The following is an 18,540-nucleotide window of genomic DNA, read 5'->3' as shown; positions in this document are numbered from 1 at the left end:
TCAATGGAATCTGTCTGCCTCAGTTTCCTCATCTTCGCTTACTTCCCATCGTGGTTGTGAGGACTAAATAAGGTGTGTGTAAAAACAAGATAGAAATAACAATTAGGGGGGGAAAAAAGCTAAGTTTGATACAGGACTGTTCTGGTGGAGGTGTCCAAGAGTGCCCCCCCCCCCTTACAGCTGAGCGGCTGGACAGCCTCGTTGGGTACCAGATGGTCTCTGAGGTCCTTCTCACGTCATATTCTGAGAAAGCAGCCAAAGGCTCTGGGAACCGCACTTGCCTCCCCACCCAGAGACAGGATAAGCTAATGGACGCAGAGCCAGCCTCGGAGGCGGTAACCTGGGTTCATGATCCTCCTTGGACACAGACTGACTGAGAGAGTCGGGGCCAGTCACTTGACTCAGAGTCCAGGCAACTCTACAAATCTACAAAAACAGTGGCTATCTGCCCTGACGGAGGGACATTCCTGACCTGGAGTTCCCTCCACCAATAAATCACGGGTCTGAGTCAAAAAACAAAACCAAAAAACCACGCTACAACCACCTCACTCCAGACACAGGTTTCTATCCAGGGCTAACGCAGAAGGGCGCGGGGGTGGGGGGCACGAGAAGACCAGGAAACCACGGGAATCTACTAAAATAATTTAATCAGAAATCCAGGGAGCGGGTCACGCCCAGGGAGGAGCCTGCACCGCCCAGATTGTCCAGCAGGGTTCCCCGCTGGGCGCTGTCCACGTGGCGAGGCCACCCCAGCACTGGTGACCCCCCGGCCAGGAGGAGCCAGGCTCGGGGCCGCCCCTTGCCCTCCCTTCTCGGCGACTGGGCCAGTCAGGCCTCAGTCCGAGGAGCTGTCGCTATCACCGCCCCCGCCGTCGGGGCCAAGGCTGTCTTGGTCCGGTCCCGGGCCGGGAGGGAGGAGGGGTCTCCTACGGGAGCGCTTGGGTCTTCGGGGGGCGGCCAGCAGTCTCCGCTTCAGCACGGCTAGGGGGAGAGGCAGGCAGTCAGTGGTGAGAGGGGGCGGCCAGGGAGCAGGGGACGAGGAGGGGGCGGACAGGGACCTGGGGTCGGGAGACGGGGAGCAAAGGGAAGGATGGCCTGGGGAAGAGGCCAAGGGCCCGGGGTGAGGGGGCAGGGGCCCTCACCGGCCACGGTGTCCTGGCTGTCTGCAATTGGCCCCCAATAGATACTCTCCCCACGACGGAAGTTTCGATGCAGCCGCGTGCAGAGCGTGGCCAGAGTGAGAAGCACCAGCAGGAAAGTCAAGGCCGTGGCTGCCCATGCGGCTTCCTCTGTACGAGGAGTGGGAGCCCGGGCTGGCCGGGAAGGGGCTGCCCGGGGGACTGGAGAGGGATGCCTGGGGCAGACGCAACCCCCTGGGCTTCCATGCCCTGGTTCTGAGTCATTGCTTTCTCCACCTCTCCGGGCAATGGCCAGCATGGGGTTATCAACGGCCTCCCTTGGGGTGTCTATGACAGCCTTACTGATCCCTAAGGAGTGAGGAGGGGCCCTAGTGGTTCCGGAACCAAGGGCAGCTCGAAGACGCCTCCTCTTGGCTCCAAGAGCGTACTCTGGACCCCAGGACTTAATCCCCTCCCCAGGGGGGCGCCAACTCCGGAGGGCAAAGGCTGTAGCCAGTGCCTGTAAGAGAATCAGGAGAAAATGAGGTCACCTCTCCCTCTCTCTTATGTCCAGATCAGGCCAAAGCTCCATCAACCACCAAGTCCCCTCACCTGGACACTCCCTCCTGGACACAGGCGATCCTTGCCTTGGGTGGGCTCTGCCCAGGGAAGCCAGGGGGCACTGGAAGGGGTGGGCCAAGCTCTCCTTTCCCTTCTCCTCCTCTTCAACCAGTGGGCCACCCAGCCTGGCTGTACTCTTGCCATCTCAAGTGATGCCCCCCATGCAACCAGTACAAGAGGCTGTAAGAAGCACCAGCAACAGATGTGGGCAGGGCATTTTAGACACCCACTTGATCTGCTCCCCCAACTAGTGAAGGATCTCCTTGTCAGAGTCTCCTCGAAACCCTCTTTTCCCAAAGCTGTTCACAATCACAGACACCCCGCTTCCACCAAAACCCAGACCACCACCACTGCCAAATCCCGGGCTACTCACCCGATGCTGAGTGAGGCTGAGATGAGGGATCAGTATGGGGCGGGATACACAGACATGGGCTAGAAGGGCAAGCTGCAGTTTCAGCCAGGGGTGGACACAGGGGTGGTAGAGGAAGGTGATGTTGCTGCCCTGGTGGGAAGGGCTCCGGCTCAGGCTCAAGTCAACCCTGCTTGGCCTCTACCTGGGACACAGAGAGCCAATGCTCTCCCTCCCTTAGGACCCAGCTAAGTGTGAGTAATGACTGTTGGCTAATGATGTAGTTTCTCCCACTTTCACTGAGCCTGTACCAAAGCATCTGAGCTCTGTCCCTCCCCTTCAGAGTTCCATTTTCTCCAACCCACCAAACTCAGATCTCCTTTCCCCTTTCTGTCCTTGGAATTGTTCCAAATAAAATGTCTTCATTGTTTAGTTTACTGTGTCTCCCTCTAAATTTTAAGCTAGGGCATTAATTCAGTTTTTTTCATTCAATACTTATCACGCACCTACCATGAACAAAGCTATGCATACAAATATTCCCAGAAGAGGCCTGGGCCTTTGCCTTAGAGAGCAGAGAGTCCAGAAGAGCAAGGACATGACATACATACATGTAATGCCAGAAAGCATAAGAAAGGGTCATAGGCCCAATGGTGTGTGGGGTTCAAGGAAGGCTCCAGAAAGCCCACAGCTGTTGAGTTGGGATTTGTAAGATGGGAAGAATTTCAATAGGGGAAAAGGAGGGAGGATGCATTCCAGATGGAGGATGAGTGATTCATAAACCTAGGAAACAAGAAAGCTTATGATGTCCACAGGGGATGGAGGCAAGTTCCATTGACTGGAACACGGGACATGTGGAGGAGGGAAGGGAGAGAGAGAAAACTGGAAAGGTAGGGAGGCATCAGCTTATGTAGGGTCTTGAATGTCAACATGATTCTAGATCAGAGATGGGGAACCACTGGCCTCGAGGCTCATCCCTCCTCTAGACTTTATTCTGGAGGCTACAGGGATCCACTGAAGAATTTTGAGGAGATGAGAGACACACTCAAGTATGTATATGAGGAAGATTAATTTGGCCAAGGCCCATTAGGAAGTCACTGCACTAATCCAGGGGAGGTTGGGCCTGCCCAGAGACAGGGCCATGGTGGATTTGGCAGAGCTTTGCACCTGATTAGTTGCACAAATTAAGAATCAAAAAGCTACCAGCTCAGGGTAGGGCCAGGCCTATCTTCTATTTACTCTAAAGTCCCAGCAATATTCAAACAGAACCCATGGTGTTGACTTAAACACCCCAATAAATTCAAATTTACTCAGCAACTCACAGGGGCCAGTCCTGTACTATGGAGGAGAAAAGCCATAGTAGATACAGTTCCTGCCTCAGGAAGAAAGAAGGCTCTAGTGAAGAAGACAGAATTAAAACATGAAATAAGAGGCCACATACAAAATGCAGAAGGTGTGTGAAATTCTATGATGCTGCCAGGGTTCAAATAAAGAGAGAGCAGTGCGGGGTGCAAGGCACCAGTGGAGAAATACACCAGGCTTTCCACTCTACAATCCAACTCTCTTCTGTGCCATCTCCCCTATTTGAATGCTAACACAGTACTATGCACATAGTGTATGTTAACTTAATAAATTTTTTCCTTCATTCATTGAAGGGTAGATGGGATTTGGATGGATTGAGAGGCAAGAGGAGAGGATCGGTAACGAACAAAAGTCAGAAAGTAGGACAACATGACAAAATTGAGTCTAGTCTGGTTAGGTAGAGGGTTTATGTGGAAATTAATAAGTGTGTGTGTGCTCGTCCTTCATTGTTGAAGAAGACCATGCCATCAGAGAAATGATGACATGACTTGCACTTGACTTTGTTTTGAGTGAGGGAGGGCTATGCAGGTCACCAGCCTGACTTCTCCTCTAAAGCCATCTGAATGCAGTGATCAGGATGACTGGAGATGACCCAGGATGAGGCAATCAGGGTTAAGTGACTTGTCCAAGGTCACACAGCTAGTGAGTGTCAAGCATCTGAGGTGATATTTGAACTCAGGTCCTCCTGACTCCTGCACTGGTGCTCTATCCACTGCATCCCCTACCTGCCCTGGAAATTAATATAAGATTGGATGGATAGCCAGTTCCAGTCAGATCATGCTGGGCCAAGCAAAGATGCAGCAAAAAATAGGGAGCCATGGACTGGGGACAGGAATGACATGATGAAAGGCCTTGGGGGAAGATTCCTCAAGACAGCAATCTCCTTGATAGGAGCGGAGAAGCTAGAGTTCCACAAAGGGACGGTTGTAATAGCCCAGTTGTAAAGTGATAGGGACCTCCACTTTAGCAGTGAAACAAAAGGAGAGGAAGGTTTAGGAAGGCAACATTCTAAAAGATTTAAGAAACTGACCAGATTTAAAGGATGAGTCCAAGATGATTCCAAGGTGCAAAGTCTCAGTAACTTACATGTACGTCTACCCACAGTAGTGGATAGGGCTCTTTTTGAAGAACTTTCACATACATTATTTCATCATTTCATCTGATGTTCATACTAATAAGCCAGGCAGATGCTTGTGGATGGCAAGAGAAAGAATTGAGACTAGAACCCAGGTCCACTGACTCCCAGTTCTATGTTCTTTCCAGCCCACCATACACCACCACCTAGCTCTCGGGCAGTCAGTCAGGAAGCACTCACTCACCATGCCAGTGCCCCATACCTCCCACCTGTCATTTTGGGTGGCAGGGTGTGGAGTGAAGGGCTGATGGCAAACAAATTAGTTCGGCTGGAGTAAAGGGTCCAAACCCCAGAGTTATGGATAATAGAGTTAGTGACAGAAGATGAAAAAGAGGCAGCATCAGCCTTCCCCATCACCACCATGCTGTATGTGGTGGGCACAAACCCTACCTGCCCTGGGCCCATCCAAGTGTTGGTTACTCTTGGAGACACCTGTGGGTAAGGAAAGCAGGAAGTATGGGTAACTGAGGAGCATGAATGGGGGATTTGAGAGGGAAGAAGGGGTGAATACTTCAACTCTTGAGCAGCATGGGGGTAAGGAAAGGGATGAGGAAGGAGCAGAGAAAGACATTCCAGGAAACCAGAACCAGGCTGGGGGTAGAGGAAAAGCTCTTTAAGGCTGAAGTCTTATTCATCTTTCTCCGCCAGGGCCTTGTACAGAGCAGGCTCTGGAGAAATGTTTTTGTTCAATGAATTACTTATGTGGGAAAAAGGAGAGGGACCAAGCTAGGAGATCCCTGTAGATCTGAAGGACAGTAGGGACCTCTGGGGTTCTCCAAAAGACACAGGAGGGGGTGTCACTGCAGAGCTCGGAATCTGAACCGGAGACCTGGAGGTGTTACGGGCAAACGCCTCTGAGGTCCCCTAAGTGGTCCTTGGTCCATATGTACAGAAAGATTTGTGGGAGCATGGGTGGGCTCAGCCTGGGCCCCATTCATACCACCTATGCAAGGGTCCTACCTCTTGGGGCAGAGGCCACAGCTCCCCAGGGCATCGGACGTTGTCCTGGGCCAGGTCAATCCGGACCTGCAAACGCCAGAAGCAGAGCTAGAATGACCCGTCTGGAAGGGATCCTTATTCCCGCCCCCTCCCCGGCCAAACCCTCCACCCTCCCTGCCCGGAGGAGCAGGGTCTCAGCCTAGCGCCCTACTCCCGTCTGCCTCCAGATTCGGTTTCCCCACTTTCTCTGAAGTGGGGCTCCAGGTTGGCGGCGCCTGCAAGACAAAGGTTGAAGATGCGGAGGCGGGGACTTGGGACAGCGCTCCTGGGTCCTCCCCTCCAGCCTCTGTGCCAAGGCCGGGGGCGCTCAGAGATCTCAGAGGGGGAGCACGGGGCAGACTTACCGCCCTGGGACCGCGAGTTGCCCGGCAGAGCAGCGCCGGCAGCAGCGGCAGCAGCAGCAGAGGCAGCAGCAGCAGCTGCGCCCAGCAGGGTGCCGCCATTCCCCGCCCAAGTCCTGGACTGTCTCGGCGGGGTGCTGGCCCCGCGGGCCTGGCCTCTGGCCCCGCCCCTATACGCCAGGCCCCGCCCCTTCCTCGCGCCCCGCCCATGCAATGGACAGACTCTGCCTCGCTCCTCGCCCCGCCCCTTACCCGGCCCCTCCTCCTGCGCGCTCCCGAGGAGCTCCGCCCCACTCTTGGTCTGCGCTGTCAATGAAGGTGGCTGTCAGAGATACTCGGCTGCTGGACCCGCCCCCTGAGTTGGCCCCGCCCCCAGTTGGATCTGGGCTCTAGATCACGCCCTCCAAGCTCCGCCCCCTCCATGAGCGCCCCGGGTTGGACCTAGCCGTGGAGAGAGATGAGCGTGCGCGCGTGCGTGAGGGCGAGGGGGCAGGAGCGGCGAGTTGCAACAAAGTATCCGGCCCGCCGCGCGCCGTGACGCCAGCTCGGCGGGGTCACGTTGAGGGGAAAGAGATGAGGCCTGCGGAGTTGCGAAAGAGGGAGAAAGAAGCACTAGTTGAAAAAACTGGCGCTTGCGCAGAAGCTGTGGGGTACAGTGGCGGGGGGGAGTGGCTGCGCACGCGCAGTCTCCAGTGGTGGTTGGCATCACGATCTGGGCAGCATTCGGGGAGAGAAGAGTCCTAGGTGGGGAGAACCGAGCCCCGCAGGCAAAAGGAACCACTTTGAGCCTCTTTAAGCCTGGCCCCTCTCTGAGCCTCAGTTTGCCCCTCCGTAAAATGGGATTAAATAATCCCAGGAGGACCTAAATTCGTGGTGAAACATGAATAAATCGAGTAAAGCGCTTTGTGTGCCTTACAGAGCTATGTAGATGTCGGTCATCATCATCATTACTCCGCAGTGCCGGGAAGCCCTGGGTTCAGATCCTCCAGTGGTCTCTAGCCACTGCACTGTGTGACTTTTGGCAAGTCACTTAACTCCTGTCTGCCTCAGTTTCCTCATCAGTAACCTGAAAATAATAATAGCTCCTACCTTCTCGTCAGGTTGTCATGGGGATAAAATTAGGGAAAAAAAATTAAAGTGCCGTGGAAATGCTAGTTATTGCTATAAAGCATTCCAAAGCACTGCATATTCAGAACTTAGGTGCGTGTATACACAAATACACTCATCTCACCGATTTACCCAGAGGTTTAAATGAGATAATTAATGGGACGATGCGCTTGGCTTGTGCGTGTCCCAAAAGTCTTAGTGCAACGTGAAAGTATCAAAGTTTAACCTGATTCGTAATTCTTAGTATTGTCAGTCCAAATCCCCGAAGCTCAGGTCCCAGCGGTCGGTAGTGAAACTCTGACCTGGAGCCTCCAAGGCTTTCACCCCACCCTCCCCAACGTTCAGGATCCAATCCCCAAACCACAGGACTCGAACTCCCCCACTACTATTGCAAAATAGGGTCAGACAGAAGTGTGTGAGGGTAGGGGTGTGGAAGGGAAAGATGAAGAGAACCCAGGAACCAATCACTGGATTCCTGACCGGGGCTGATCCTATTAGGAATCATGCCCCAAGGAGCCACCCTCTTTCAAACTCCCTGACCGCAGCTGAACTTTCTTCTCCACCCAAGGGGGAATCCCTCTTCCAGACCACGGATCCACAGCCTGGAGGGGGGATGGGGCAGAGATGACCCGAGTATCTCAGATTTCCCGCAATCCCCTTTTCCTACCACTCTGGGCAAACACTCTGCACCATTACTGTGAACATGGGATATTTGTTAGGGATGGAGGGAGCAGGACTTTGTCCATAGCGATATGCTGGCGGCCAGCGGGCCTTGCCCTTAAGTAGGGGGAGGCTTGCACGGACCTCTGGCCTACCTCCTCTCCCCTTTCCCTTGGTCTCTGGTTCTGCCAGCAACACTCCACTAGAATTTAAGGAAGGAGTCATGGGTGCAACCCAAAAAGATTCATGGGAAGGCAACATAGTTCTTCCAAGCTGAGACTCCTTCCCTCCCCCAACACGAAGTTTCCTTGCCCTTTCCACCCATCCTGGGGAGACCTGCGCGGAGGAGTCCTTTCTCTGCAGGGGATCGCAAGATTTCTGTCAGGAAATCTCTTTGCACAGGTCTGGTGGGAGGCAGTTTCTGTGGAGGGCTCTCTCCACCAGGGACCGGCGACTTGAGGTCTCTTTCTGAGGTCATGATGGTTGTGGGTTACCCTCTCTCCACAGATGCGTCTGGAAGCTCAGTAAAAGCAGAGTGTTTGGGTGGGGCTCCCTCCACAAGGATCCGGCTGTCTTTCAGAGGCCGGGTTCGTAGAGTGAGATCCTCTCTGTACGAGAGGATCAGTCTTCAGAGCTTTTTCTGACGTCAGGGACCAGTTGGGGATCCTCTCTCCTCAAAGTCTGTACGGGAACTTTCTTTCTGAGGTCAAAGTGTCTCTGGGGACTGTGGGAGAGGACCCCTTCTGTTACCTTCAGTCCCCAATCCCACCTCGCTGTCCTCCTCGCTTCTCCCATTCAGCCTCCGATGAAGGTAACTCTCCAGCCCCGTGCACTGCCCTGTCCCAGCTATGGTACAGTAGCTTCTTTCCCTCCCACTCACCCTATGGGTCCTGGCGGCCGAGCCCAAACCCTGAGGTCAGAGAACCAGACAGAGAGGTTGGGTCCGGAGAGGAAGACCGGGAAAGGGAAGGTAAAAGAAGGGAAGGAAGAGTGCCCAGCTTCTGCAGTCGTTCAGGCAGTGCCAGCCAGCTGAGCCTGGACTCCCATGCTCTTTCATTGAAGTCGGAGGAGAGCTGGGTCCCACGGAAGCAGCCTTCGAGTTTTTTTTGTCTCTCCTCCCCTCCCCCTCACGTCTGAGCCTGAACCAGGATCGTCCGACCTATGTGGGCCCACGGGAAGGATCGCTGGGAGAAGCAGGAGGTGTTCCTGCAGCTCCCCAGGGTCTGTCTGGGATCCCTAAGGGCAGGGCTGCACGCCGCCCGGTTGGCACCACCTTCCTGCCCAAGGCCCCCTTCCGGCAGGCAGACCGGGAGACTCTGCCCCGCCCAACTCTGGGCTCTGGGCGCCTTCTCCACCCTCTCTCGGGCCAGCCGCAATCACTGTACTGACTGGCGGTGAGTGGGGTGGGCTGGGGGCGGGCAGCCAGCCCTGAACTGGCTGCGGCCCCAGGGGCCAGGCCAATAGGGAGCTACGGCCCCCGCGGGAGGGCTCTCGCCCAGCGCAGAGCGAGGAGATCTCCGAGGGGGCGGACGCTCGCCTCCCGCAGCCCCAGCCCTCTTCCTCAGCCTGGGACCCCAGCTATTCTCTCCACCCGGATCCGATCTGCACTCGACATGCCGGTGTGGGCTCCCCTCCTCCTCACCTTGGCTGCCCTAAGCCTGATCTGCCTCCTGGCCCGATGGCTGGGGAGATTCACTGACGATACCCGAAAGGTGCCAGGGCACAGAAAAGAGAAGGAAGCCAAGGGAGAGGTGGTGGAGGAGGAAGATGAGGACGAGGAGGAAGACGAGGAGGAGAACGGAGAGGAGGAGGAAAGCCCAGCCTTTTGGGACGGCTTCAGCAAGGGCCAGGAGCTGGTCCCCGGGGGCTGCCGCCTCATCTTTAAGCGCTCTGCCCTGGCACATTGTCTCCTGCGCACCTTCCGCAGGTCGATGGCCCTGAGCAAGCCTGTCCACCGCCGGTGGTTCTCAGGGCCGCATCTACAGACCTTCTATCACTTCATGCTCCCGGCAGGCCAGGGGCTCCAGTTGGCCCGGGAGAACCTACAGCTGGCAGACAATGGACTGGTGGCCCTGGACTGGGTGGTGGGGCCGTGGGCCCCCAGCCCTCAGGTGGTGACCAACGCCTACAGCTCCCCACCGGTCCTGCTGGTCATCCCCAATTCTTGGGGTCGCCTCACCCGCAACGTGGTGCAGTTTTGCCTCTTGGCCCTGGAGAAGGGCTACTACCCAGTCATCTTCCACCGAAGAGGCCATCAGGGCTCTCCGCTGCTCAATACCCAGCTTCAGACATTCGGGGACCCCTCGGACCTCAAGGAGGCGGTCACCTACATTCGCTTCAGACAGCCAGCTGCGCCCCTGTTCCTGGTTAGTGAGGGCTCGGGGTCTGCCTTGCTGCTGTCCTACCTGGGCGAGTGCGGCTCCTCCAGCTACGCCACCGGAGCCGCATGTATTTCGCCTGTGCTCCGCTGCCGGGAGTGGTTTGAGGATGGGCTGCCCTGGCTCTATGAAAGGGCCTTCCTGCTGCACCAGAAAATCACTCTTAGCAGGTGGGTACAGAAGGCAGCCCCGAGGGACAGCGGCAGATGTGCTCCCCTACCCCCACCCCAGTCAGGGCCGCCTGGGAAAGACAGCCAAGTCTAACAAATGTCAGGCCTTAGGAAAAGTTTTGGGCCAAGTTCTCTTACTGTGATCCCATGGTGGGAAAGAAGCCGATTTTAGTTGCAAGTGTTAAATGCTTTTTAGATGGGGTGAGTACAACTATTTGGGCTAGCTCTCTCCCCTCTTTAACCTACGGTTGTCTCACCTCCTGAGCAGCCTGGATGCTGAGGAAAGAGGTCAGTACTGTCCAACGCTGGAGAAGTCCCAAGAGGGATCCTGGAAGGAACTGTATGCCAGTGCCCAAATAGGACTTTTACTGAGCTTGACAACAGAGGAAGGCAGGAAATAGTGCACCAAAAAGGCATAGCATCCTCAGACTTAGGCAGATGTCACAGAAAGTGTTGGAAAGGGAGTCCCGCCTAAGCCAATCACTTTCGGTGTGTCACCTCTAGTAAGTCACTTCCTCTCTCTAGCCTAAGCATCCCACCTTGGAAAATGAGAGTTGGACTAGATGGTTCTAATATTCTCTAATTCCCCGCAGTCTTTTGAACTCTGAGGAGCTGAGGGGGGGAGCTTCTCTACAGGGGCACATGGCTGAACCTTGAGGGAGGGGAATGATGTTTTCCACAGCATATAACCCAGGGCTTAATTGTCAATATGGTGATGAGGAAGTTAAAAAATATATTTCTGCCTCCTTTTGCCCATTTTCTTCCTCTTCCTTGCCCCCCTCCCCCCAAACTTAAGAACAAACCACCGAAGAGCTGCCATGGTAACAGAAAATCCAGTCTAGGAGGCCAGGTGTCCACATTTAGTTGCCATGGTTTTCTAGGCCCAAATGACTGATCACAGAGATCACCACCCTGGGCTCCCCCCCAACACCACCACCATGACTGAACCACTCCTGAGCCTGAGACAGCATCCCCAAATCAGGGCTGAGGAAGTGGGGTAGAGGAATTCAGAGCTATGGGAAGTACCTAGTGATCAGTGAGTTTGGGGCTGAGAACCCCAGGCAAGTCTTTTTTGGTCAGGCAGATGACATCATCTGCCTCATGGTTCATGGGAAGTCTCAGGTTAGTTGAATCTTATGGCAAGGGGAGATACTATCCATGCCTGAGAATTAGCTGACACACTGTTGGAGTCAGACTTGGAAATAAATGCAAGCCAGTCTCCCAAAACATCCATTTATGCACATCTCATTGAAAGTCCACTTTCAGATCCACTCCCTGACTCCCCACAGAGAATTTTTAAACTCTTGCCCAGTTTCCTCCACTGTCAAGCACCCTCTTGGAATGCCATCCCTTGTTGTCCAACTCACGTGCAATCAGGATAGGCAAATGTCTTTTAGCATTAGCCCAAGCAAAATATCACGAGAAAAATGGATCTGCTACCAAAAAAGATAATATATTCATAGAATGTTAGAGCTGGTAGGATTCTCAGAGATCATTTATTTCAATACCATATCGTAGAAAAGAAAATCAGAAAAATGGAGGGACTTGCCTAAGGTCATACACTGAGTTATGCAAGGGAGGATAAGGACTAAAAAACCCCTGTCCCCTAATTTCCAGACCAGAGCAATCAACGAGTCTGTTCAATGGTCTAGAACAGTGATACAAAGACAAGACTCAAACAAGACTTACCACCAAAAACCAAAGATACCTTGTTTTGGGGAAAAAACATTATGAGTACATTGGAGCTTTCTCCCCTGTACCAAGGGGATGATCTCTCCATCACTTGCTGTTTGGGGTTAGCAGAAGCATGGCTCTGGGCCATTAGGAAACACTTTTTAAAACCCCTTGAACAAGGGTTCTTACCCCATTTTGTGTCTTGGACTCCTTGGGCAATTTGGAAGTTTTTGGACACCTCATAATCATGTTTTTAAGTGCACAAAATAGAATTATAAAGAAAACCAATTATACTGAAAATAAGCATGCAATATTTTCCCATTCAACTTCACAGACTCCCTGAAATTTATCTCCCTTGGAGGGGGGGGGGTCTATGAATTCCAGGTTAAGAACTCCTAGAATAATATCCCCAGAAAGAGGGAGAAACCCCAAACTTGACAGAATAATGTCTCCAATAGTCCAAATATGTTCTTTTTTTCTTCTTCTTCACCCTCTTTCTGACTCAATTTACAATCCTTGTTTGTGGTTGACAGATATGCTACAGCTCTAGATGACATAGTGGACACAGACAAACTCTTTATGAGTCGCTCCCTGCGCGAATTTGAGGAGGCCCTTTTCTGCCAGACCAAGAACCTCCCCATCAGTTGGGACACCTACTGGGATGACAATGATCCCCTCCGTGATGTGGATGAGGCTGCCGTGCCCGTGCTCTGCATTTGCAGTGCCGATGACCCTGTGCGGGGCCCTCCAGGTCAAACCTTGCCCACCAAACTCTTCCAGAACAACCCCTATTTCTTTCTCCTGCTCAGCCGCCATGGGGGCCACTGTGGCTTCCTCCAAGAAGATGCTTCCCCAGCCTGGAGCCATGAGGCTACCTTGGAGTATTTCCAGGCTCTGACTGAATTCTTCCAATCAGAGGAGAGGGTGAAGGGGCTGTCCCGCCATCGCTCTTCATTCTTGGCAGGCCGCCGTCGACGATTTACTCTGCAAAAGCGAGAGGCAGCACCGACCTCCCCTCGACTTGAGGAGATGTTTAGCTGGAAGCGGTCATATACAAAGTGAGGTCCACAGAGATACCCCCATATTGTTCCTGCCCCTGGTTCTAATGCCTCATGGGAAAAGGAAGCTGGCTGCTTCCATTCATCAGCTCAGGTCTCAAATGGAAGAATCATGCCAGCATGGAAAGGACTCATTGGAGTGGGCAGCCACCATCCCTCTGTTTAGTGATATCATCTGCCCATGGAACATGGAACCCACAGAAAGTTAGTAGGGACTTGTTCCTATGTCCTCAAAGAGGCAGCAAGTCCCTGCTTGGGTCATTCCAATTCATCCTGTTCTGCACAACATGTCTGTTCTGGTTGCCATCTTTTCCCATCATCATGGATTTCAAAAGCCAAAGAAGGGCATGCATTTATCAGATAGGAAAGTGATAGGTAAAGTGCCCAGCACCAACAAAAACAACTGTTTTCTTAGAAGTAGCAGTAAGGATACATATAGATGTCATGTTCCACATGTGGTGTCCTGTAACTCTGATTTTGAAGCCAGGTCTCAGCCTTTTAGTCACTTAGTAGAGAGAACTACAGTGGTTTAATGCAAACATCCTGTGTTTATGAAGCCCCACCCCATTCCCTCGGGCTGGAAAGCTCTGTTCAGAAGGACGTAGCTGTTTCAGGCTAGTATACGAGATAAGCCTCTGACTTGTATCAGTATCATCCCAGTACTGGAGAAAGTTAGGGTCCCCTCAAATGGAAACAACGTCTACGGGCAGTCATGAATTCTGACCGGTAGGCCAACTCCTCTAAGCCTTGAACCTGGTGAGGAATGGGAGGAGATGTGAAGATCACAGACCAGAAGCTTTTCCTTAGGTCTGCTCTCATGTCTAATTTCAGAATTTTCCTTGCCATTCCCTTCCTGGAAAATTATCCATGAAGAGACTGACAAAGAGAACAGAGGGTAGGGAACATGGGTGCCTGTCTCAAAAATTCACATTTGAGCTGGGGAGGAAGGGTCAGAAAGGCTGGTTTGGGACCATTAACCAAAGGTTCAAGGTGAGCAGGAACCCTCAGAGTCAAAGACAGCTGGGACTTCTTTAATTGCCCCAGCTTCTCAGAGATGCTATGATGTTTTTGAGTACCTTTTCCTGTATCTTGCTCTACTCCAAGAAAGTTGGACCATAAACTCCCATTTCTGACTTGTAGGTGAAATTTAAAGGCTCATGTTGTTTGATGTAAGGATGGGAAGACAAACTCAAAAGCCTCTGTCTTTTCTCTCCAGGGTTTTCTGAACCACTAGCCTATTTCCAGATGTGGACACTAGAGACTTTCTTCCATTCCAGGGTCAGGAGAAAAGGAAAAGTATCATATGTACTGTGAGTGGAAAGGCTCAAAACCCTGAGGAGGTTGCTACCTACCCAGTGTCTTCTTAATACTTGATTTTATTGTTTTTTTCCTGTCTAGGTATTTGAAAGTCCATTCACACCAAATCTAGGAGTGGCATTTCTGCTTCCTTTGATTTATAACCACTCATCACTGAAGGGATGGTTAGTTCTGTGGGGGAGGCAGAGTGAGATGAGTCCTAGACCACAGATGTCATGTTTGACTAAGACACAAGGTCTCATGACTCATGATTTTATTTGAACCTACCCATGTACTCACACAGGGCTAGAGAGTATTTGTTCAGATGTGACCAGGCCACATCCTGAGCTAATAAGCAACAAAAGAGTTTTTAAAAGGGATACAGCATTTGCCAAAAGTCATGCACGGCTCCTGGCCTGGCATCTGATATTCCTAGTGGCAGAATTTCAGATCTGCAGAACACAGTACTGCTGCTATTTGGAGGCTAGGTCTAATGGATCCAGCAATCTGTCTAGGCCTAAGAAATGCCTCCTGGGTTCAGATGTAGACAAGGCTTAATTGTTCAAGAAGAATCTTATTTGGGGATTAAGTGGGCCCTTGCTTTTCCTCTCCCCTTTTCCTCCCCCTTCTGCTTTGTCATCTTCTAACCTTCAGCCAATGCCAGTAAAAGCAAGGAAAAGCAGCTGAACTATTCTGAGGCACAAATGTCACTTTGACAAAAGGCTGGGTGAGAAGGTAGATGGTCATGCCCACGCCATAGCCCAGCATGGTTCTATGATGATGGCAGGTGCTCAAATACTTCAGTGAATGAATGAATGAATGAATCAGTATTTCCCCTATCAAGACTTTTTTTTCCCCCTCGGCAACCAGTAATTCAGAGCTGGGTGCAAAGTCAGAAATAGCCTAGTGGCTTCAGCAGCAAGAAAAGCTTGCTTTTCTTTCATACAGATTTTGTGCTCCATCTCCAAAGGCTGTAGTTATAGTAAATCAGATCTTCTAATCGGTTATTTGGTTTTTTTGTAAGAGGAGAAGAATGAGGAAAAGAAGGACAAAGAGGAAAGGAGGAGGAGGAGAGAGTAGAAAAAGAGAAGGGAGGAGAGGAGAAGGTAGAACAGGAGGCTGAAAACAGAAAAGAAGTAATTATAATTGCCTTTGGGTTTTCCAGGCATTTGCAGTGACAAGTCATCAGGACAAAGTCCAAAGATAGTGTTAGGTGGGCCAATCACCAGCAGCTCTGGGGGGGAGTCAGGAGGACATGGGTCAGAACCACGGAGCTAGGAGCTATTTTCAGGTCGACTTAGTTCCACTATCTTATTTTACATAGGAGAAAACTGGGGCCCAGAGAAAGGAAGTGGGAAAGTCCTGTAATTATCTCAGACACCGACATCATCCACACTAGCTTGCCAATTGCACAACTCAAGGAAGTTGTCTCCTTTCCCCATCTCAGGTTCCCGATACCTTATAGGGAGTGGGGGAGAAAGTTTCAGCCTTGAGGCCACATGTGGCCTTCTATATCGTTTGAATGAATCCAAATTTTACAGAACAAATCTGATTTGGATTGACTTCAGGCTCGGCCTCTCCCCAAGTCAAGAATTAATATTTTATTTTCAAAAGCCTATGAACCCACAGGTTTCAAGCTCACCCTGGAACCTCAGTAAAAAGAGAACACAGGCTTTCCCCTAAAACTAGCTGATCTGGACTCATCTATTTACCCATGATGGGAATGCCTCCTCAGAGTATGAGACTTAAATCCTATAAGAAAGTTTATTTTTATGGAAAGGGCTAGGATATGGGAAGAATATTCATCTTAAGCATCAGAAGGCCTGGGTTCAGGCTCATGTTCTGATACTTACTTATCAGCCACGACATCTTAGTGACTTCTGAGAGCCTCTGCTAGGGATCATTTGTGCCCACCTACCCTCGGATAGCCAATGAGTGGAGCATTGGACCATGGCTCAGCCACAGCTGAAGGAGACATTTTTAGATACACTTTACTTAATATCAAAGCAGTCAGGGAGTACAGTGGCTAAAGGATTTAAAGTCAAGAAGAACCTAGTTTGAACCCTACCTCATATACTCCTTAGCAGTAACCCCTAGGCAAGTCACTAAATTTTACTATGCCCGCTTCCTCACCTTTACTGTAAAATGGGGAGTAATACCACCAACCTCATGGGGTTGTTGTGACATTCAAATGAATTAACCTATGTAAAGTGCTTTGCAAACTTTAAAATGTTATATAATTGCTAAAGTGGAGTGTAGCTTGAGTTCTGAAATGGGAAGCCAGTCAGATGTCTCCTGCTTTTAGACTATAGTCTGAACTAGGAGGACTTGGGGGAAATAAAATATTCCTCTCAAGAGCTGAAAAGTCTATTGAAGATTCTAGAAGCAATGAAGGGATATAAAGATTTTTTTAAAAAATGGGAATATTGGCAAAGCACATGAAAAATATTCAATGACTTTTATATTCTGAGCAGTTGAGAAGGCCTCCGAGGTAGGAAAATGGCCAGCATTTATGCAGGGTTTTACAAATATTTCTCTCATTTGGGTCTTACAACTCTGGGAGGTAGGTGCTACTATTACCCCCATTTTACTGATGAGGAAACTGAGGCAAGCAGGTTAAGTGACTTACTCAGGGTCACACAGCTAAGGAGTGTCTGAGGCTGAATTTGAATTCAGATCCTCCTGAGTCCAGGCCCGGCATCCTATATACTACAGCACTTGGCATTTAAGGGGTCTCTGAAGGAGAGGCTGACAATCATATAAAAATGCTTTTCAAGATTATTCCTTCAAATCTCCCACTCCCCACCCCTGCTTAAGGAAAAGTCGATTTATCCTCATTGTATTCCTCAACCATGTCATTATACAGAAAAATATATTTTACTTCACTGCCTTTGAACGGAAAGATTTGTCTGTTGGTGATAGTTTCTCTCTCCCTTTCCAACACCCCAATTTCCAGTCAGAAACAAACCCAGGACATTTATCCGCCCTTGTCATCTGGGTACGCAGCAGAGGGGTGTATGTACCCATCTGGGGATTGAGACACCTTGCTCTATGGCCACCGTCTACAAACACTGGCTGTGGCCTGTGGTTTATCGCTCCAGCCTCTCTTTACAACCCTAACCTAGCATTTCTGTTTAATTAATAACCAGACCTCTTGCTTCAGTTAATCATTTCCTAGCAGTCTGAAAATTTTCCCAACCACCAACACTGCCTGATATGTAGTACCACAGGCCCTAGCCCTGTCTCTTGCCTCGATGGAACTTCTCTGGACTGCTAACAGATGAATGGATTAAAAATTTGGCAACCTGGGTTCTGGTCCCACCACTGTCCTGCCTCCAGAGATGCAGTGTCTTCAAATGTAGAGTCTCATGCCTTCTCCTCCTGGACAGTAAAACTTCGTTTTCTCATCATACACTGCCCTGATAAACATCAAGATATCTTATAAAGCACATTGTTGTGTTCATCCTTCATTTTCAAAGAGTTCTATGACACCACAGAAATGATGACAACTTGCACTTGACTTTGAGTGAGGGAGGGCTACAGTGCATGTCATAAAGCAGGACTCCAAAGACCGTCAAATAAATCACTCACCATGCATTGGCTTAGATCCCAAGACAAACACAACATATTCCCTATCAGGAGGCAGGATCTTTGAGAAAAAGATAGAGATTTGAGAATCTTTAGGGCTTGGTCTTGTCAAGCGCCAAGCAGAGACGCTTGAGTTAATGTTTCTAAGAACTTGGGTGGGAAAATGTTCTTCAATTTGAGAGGTCCATTGTGATGCTATTCTGTTGAAATCACATTTAATAGTCTAGTTTTATCAAAGGACCTAGGTTCAAACCCTCTTTTCCCCAGGGCTGTTTGAGAAGTCACATCACATCTGTGTTCTCTGGCTTCCCTATCTATAAAATGAGAGGATTAAAGGTCCATGTCTCTTTTAACTCTGAAAGCTACACCTTAGGAGACAAGTATTATCTCTATTGTTTTTGTAAATGAGAAAACTTTTTAGAGATGTTGGACTTATCTAGAAGCTCACAAAGCTTTTTACGTGATGGAGGCATGGTTAGAAACCAAGGTCTTTTGCTTATAAGTCAGTGACCTTCTCATGCTTCATGCCCCTTGGGGGGAGTATTTATCTACCATTTTGATGAGAATACCTACCCTGCTGGATTTGTACTGAGTGTATCTTTAGGTGAAAGGCACCCTACATGCTAACCTTTGGTGCGTTGACAGTGAGAGCAGGGGGAAATTTCTTTAGCTTTTTAACTCATTGAT

General features: G+C 50.6%; 2 protein-coding genes across 3 annotated transcripts; one reads left to right on the top strand and one right to left on the bottom strand.

The window, feature by feature from the left end:
- Positions 1 to 630: 630 nt before the first annotated feature.
- Positions 631 to 6,132, bottom strand: TP53I13 (tumor protein p53 inducible protein 13). Of its 2 annotated transcripts, XM_072639848.1 has the most exons (7): positions 5,926 to 6,132; positions 5,543 to 5,608; positions 4,973 to 5,014; positions 2,113 to 2,241; positions 1,731 to 1,919; positions 1,143 to 1,638; positions 631 to 981 (listed from the first exon to the last, which is right to left on the bottom strand). In XM_072639848.1, exons 1-7 carry the CDS (start codon positions 6,130 to 6,132, stop codon positions 836 to 838), a joined length of 1,275 nt encoding a protein of 424 aa, XP_072495949.1. In that variant the 3' UTR covers positions 631 to 835. The 2 variants fall into 2 exon arrangements, with proteins under 2 accessions (XP_072495949.1, XP_072495950.1); XM_072639849.1 differs by lacking the exon at positions 2,113 to 2,241.
- A 1,690-nt stretch (positions 6,133 to 7,822) lies between these two features.
- ABHD15 (abhydrolase domain containing 15) lies at positions 7,823 to 17,167 on the top strand. The gene is made up of 2 exons (XM_072639847.1): positions 7,823 to 10,237; positions 12,445 to 17,167. Exons 1-2 carry the CDS (start codon positions 9,303 to 9,305, stop codon positions 12,971 to 12,973), a joined length of 1,464 nt encoding a protein of 487 aa, XP_072495948.1. The 5' UTR covers positions 7,823 to 9,302; the 3' UTR covers positions 12,974 to 17,167.
- The last annotated feature ends 1,373 nt before the right edge of the window (positions 17,168 to 18,540 follow it).

Source organism: Notamacropus eugenii, chromosome 2, assembly GCF_028372415.1.
Source record: "Notamacropus eugenii isolate mMacEug1 chromosome 2, mMacEug1.pri_v2, whole genome shotgun sequence".
Taxonomy (NCBI): Eukaryota; Metazoa; Chordata; class Mammalia; order Diprotodontia; family Macropodidae; genus Notamacropus; species Notamacropus eugenii.
The sequence above is the reverse complement of the archived record's forward strand: the minus strand, read 5'-3'. Positions and strand labels throughout refer to the sequence as shown.

Excerpts from the sequence above, each read along its gene's own strand:
- TP53I13 (XM_072639848.1), bottom strand. The coding sequence starts at position 6,132 with ATGGGCGGGGCGCGAGGAAGGGGCGGGGCCTGGCGTATAGGGGCGGGG. Across the intron at positions 5,015-5,542 it reads TGTGGCCTCTGCCCCAAGAG|GTGTCTCCAAGAGTAACCAA; the intron begins GTAGGACCCTTG and ends CCTTACCCACAG. Across the intron at positions 982-1,142 it reads CAGCCAGGACACCGTGGCCG|CCGTGCTGAAGCGGAGACTG; the intron begins GTGAGGGCCCCT and ends CTCTCCCCCTAG.
- ABHD15 (XM_072639847.1), top strand. The coding sequence starts at position 9,303 with ATGCCGGTGTGGGCTCCCCTCCTCCTCACCTTGGCTGCCCTAAGCCTG. Across the intron at positions 10,238-12,444 it reads CAGAAAATCACTCTTAGCAG|ATATGCTACAGCTCTAGATG; the intron begins GTGGGTACAGAA and ends TGTGGTTGACAG.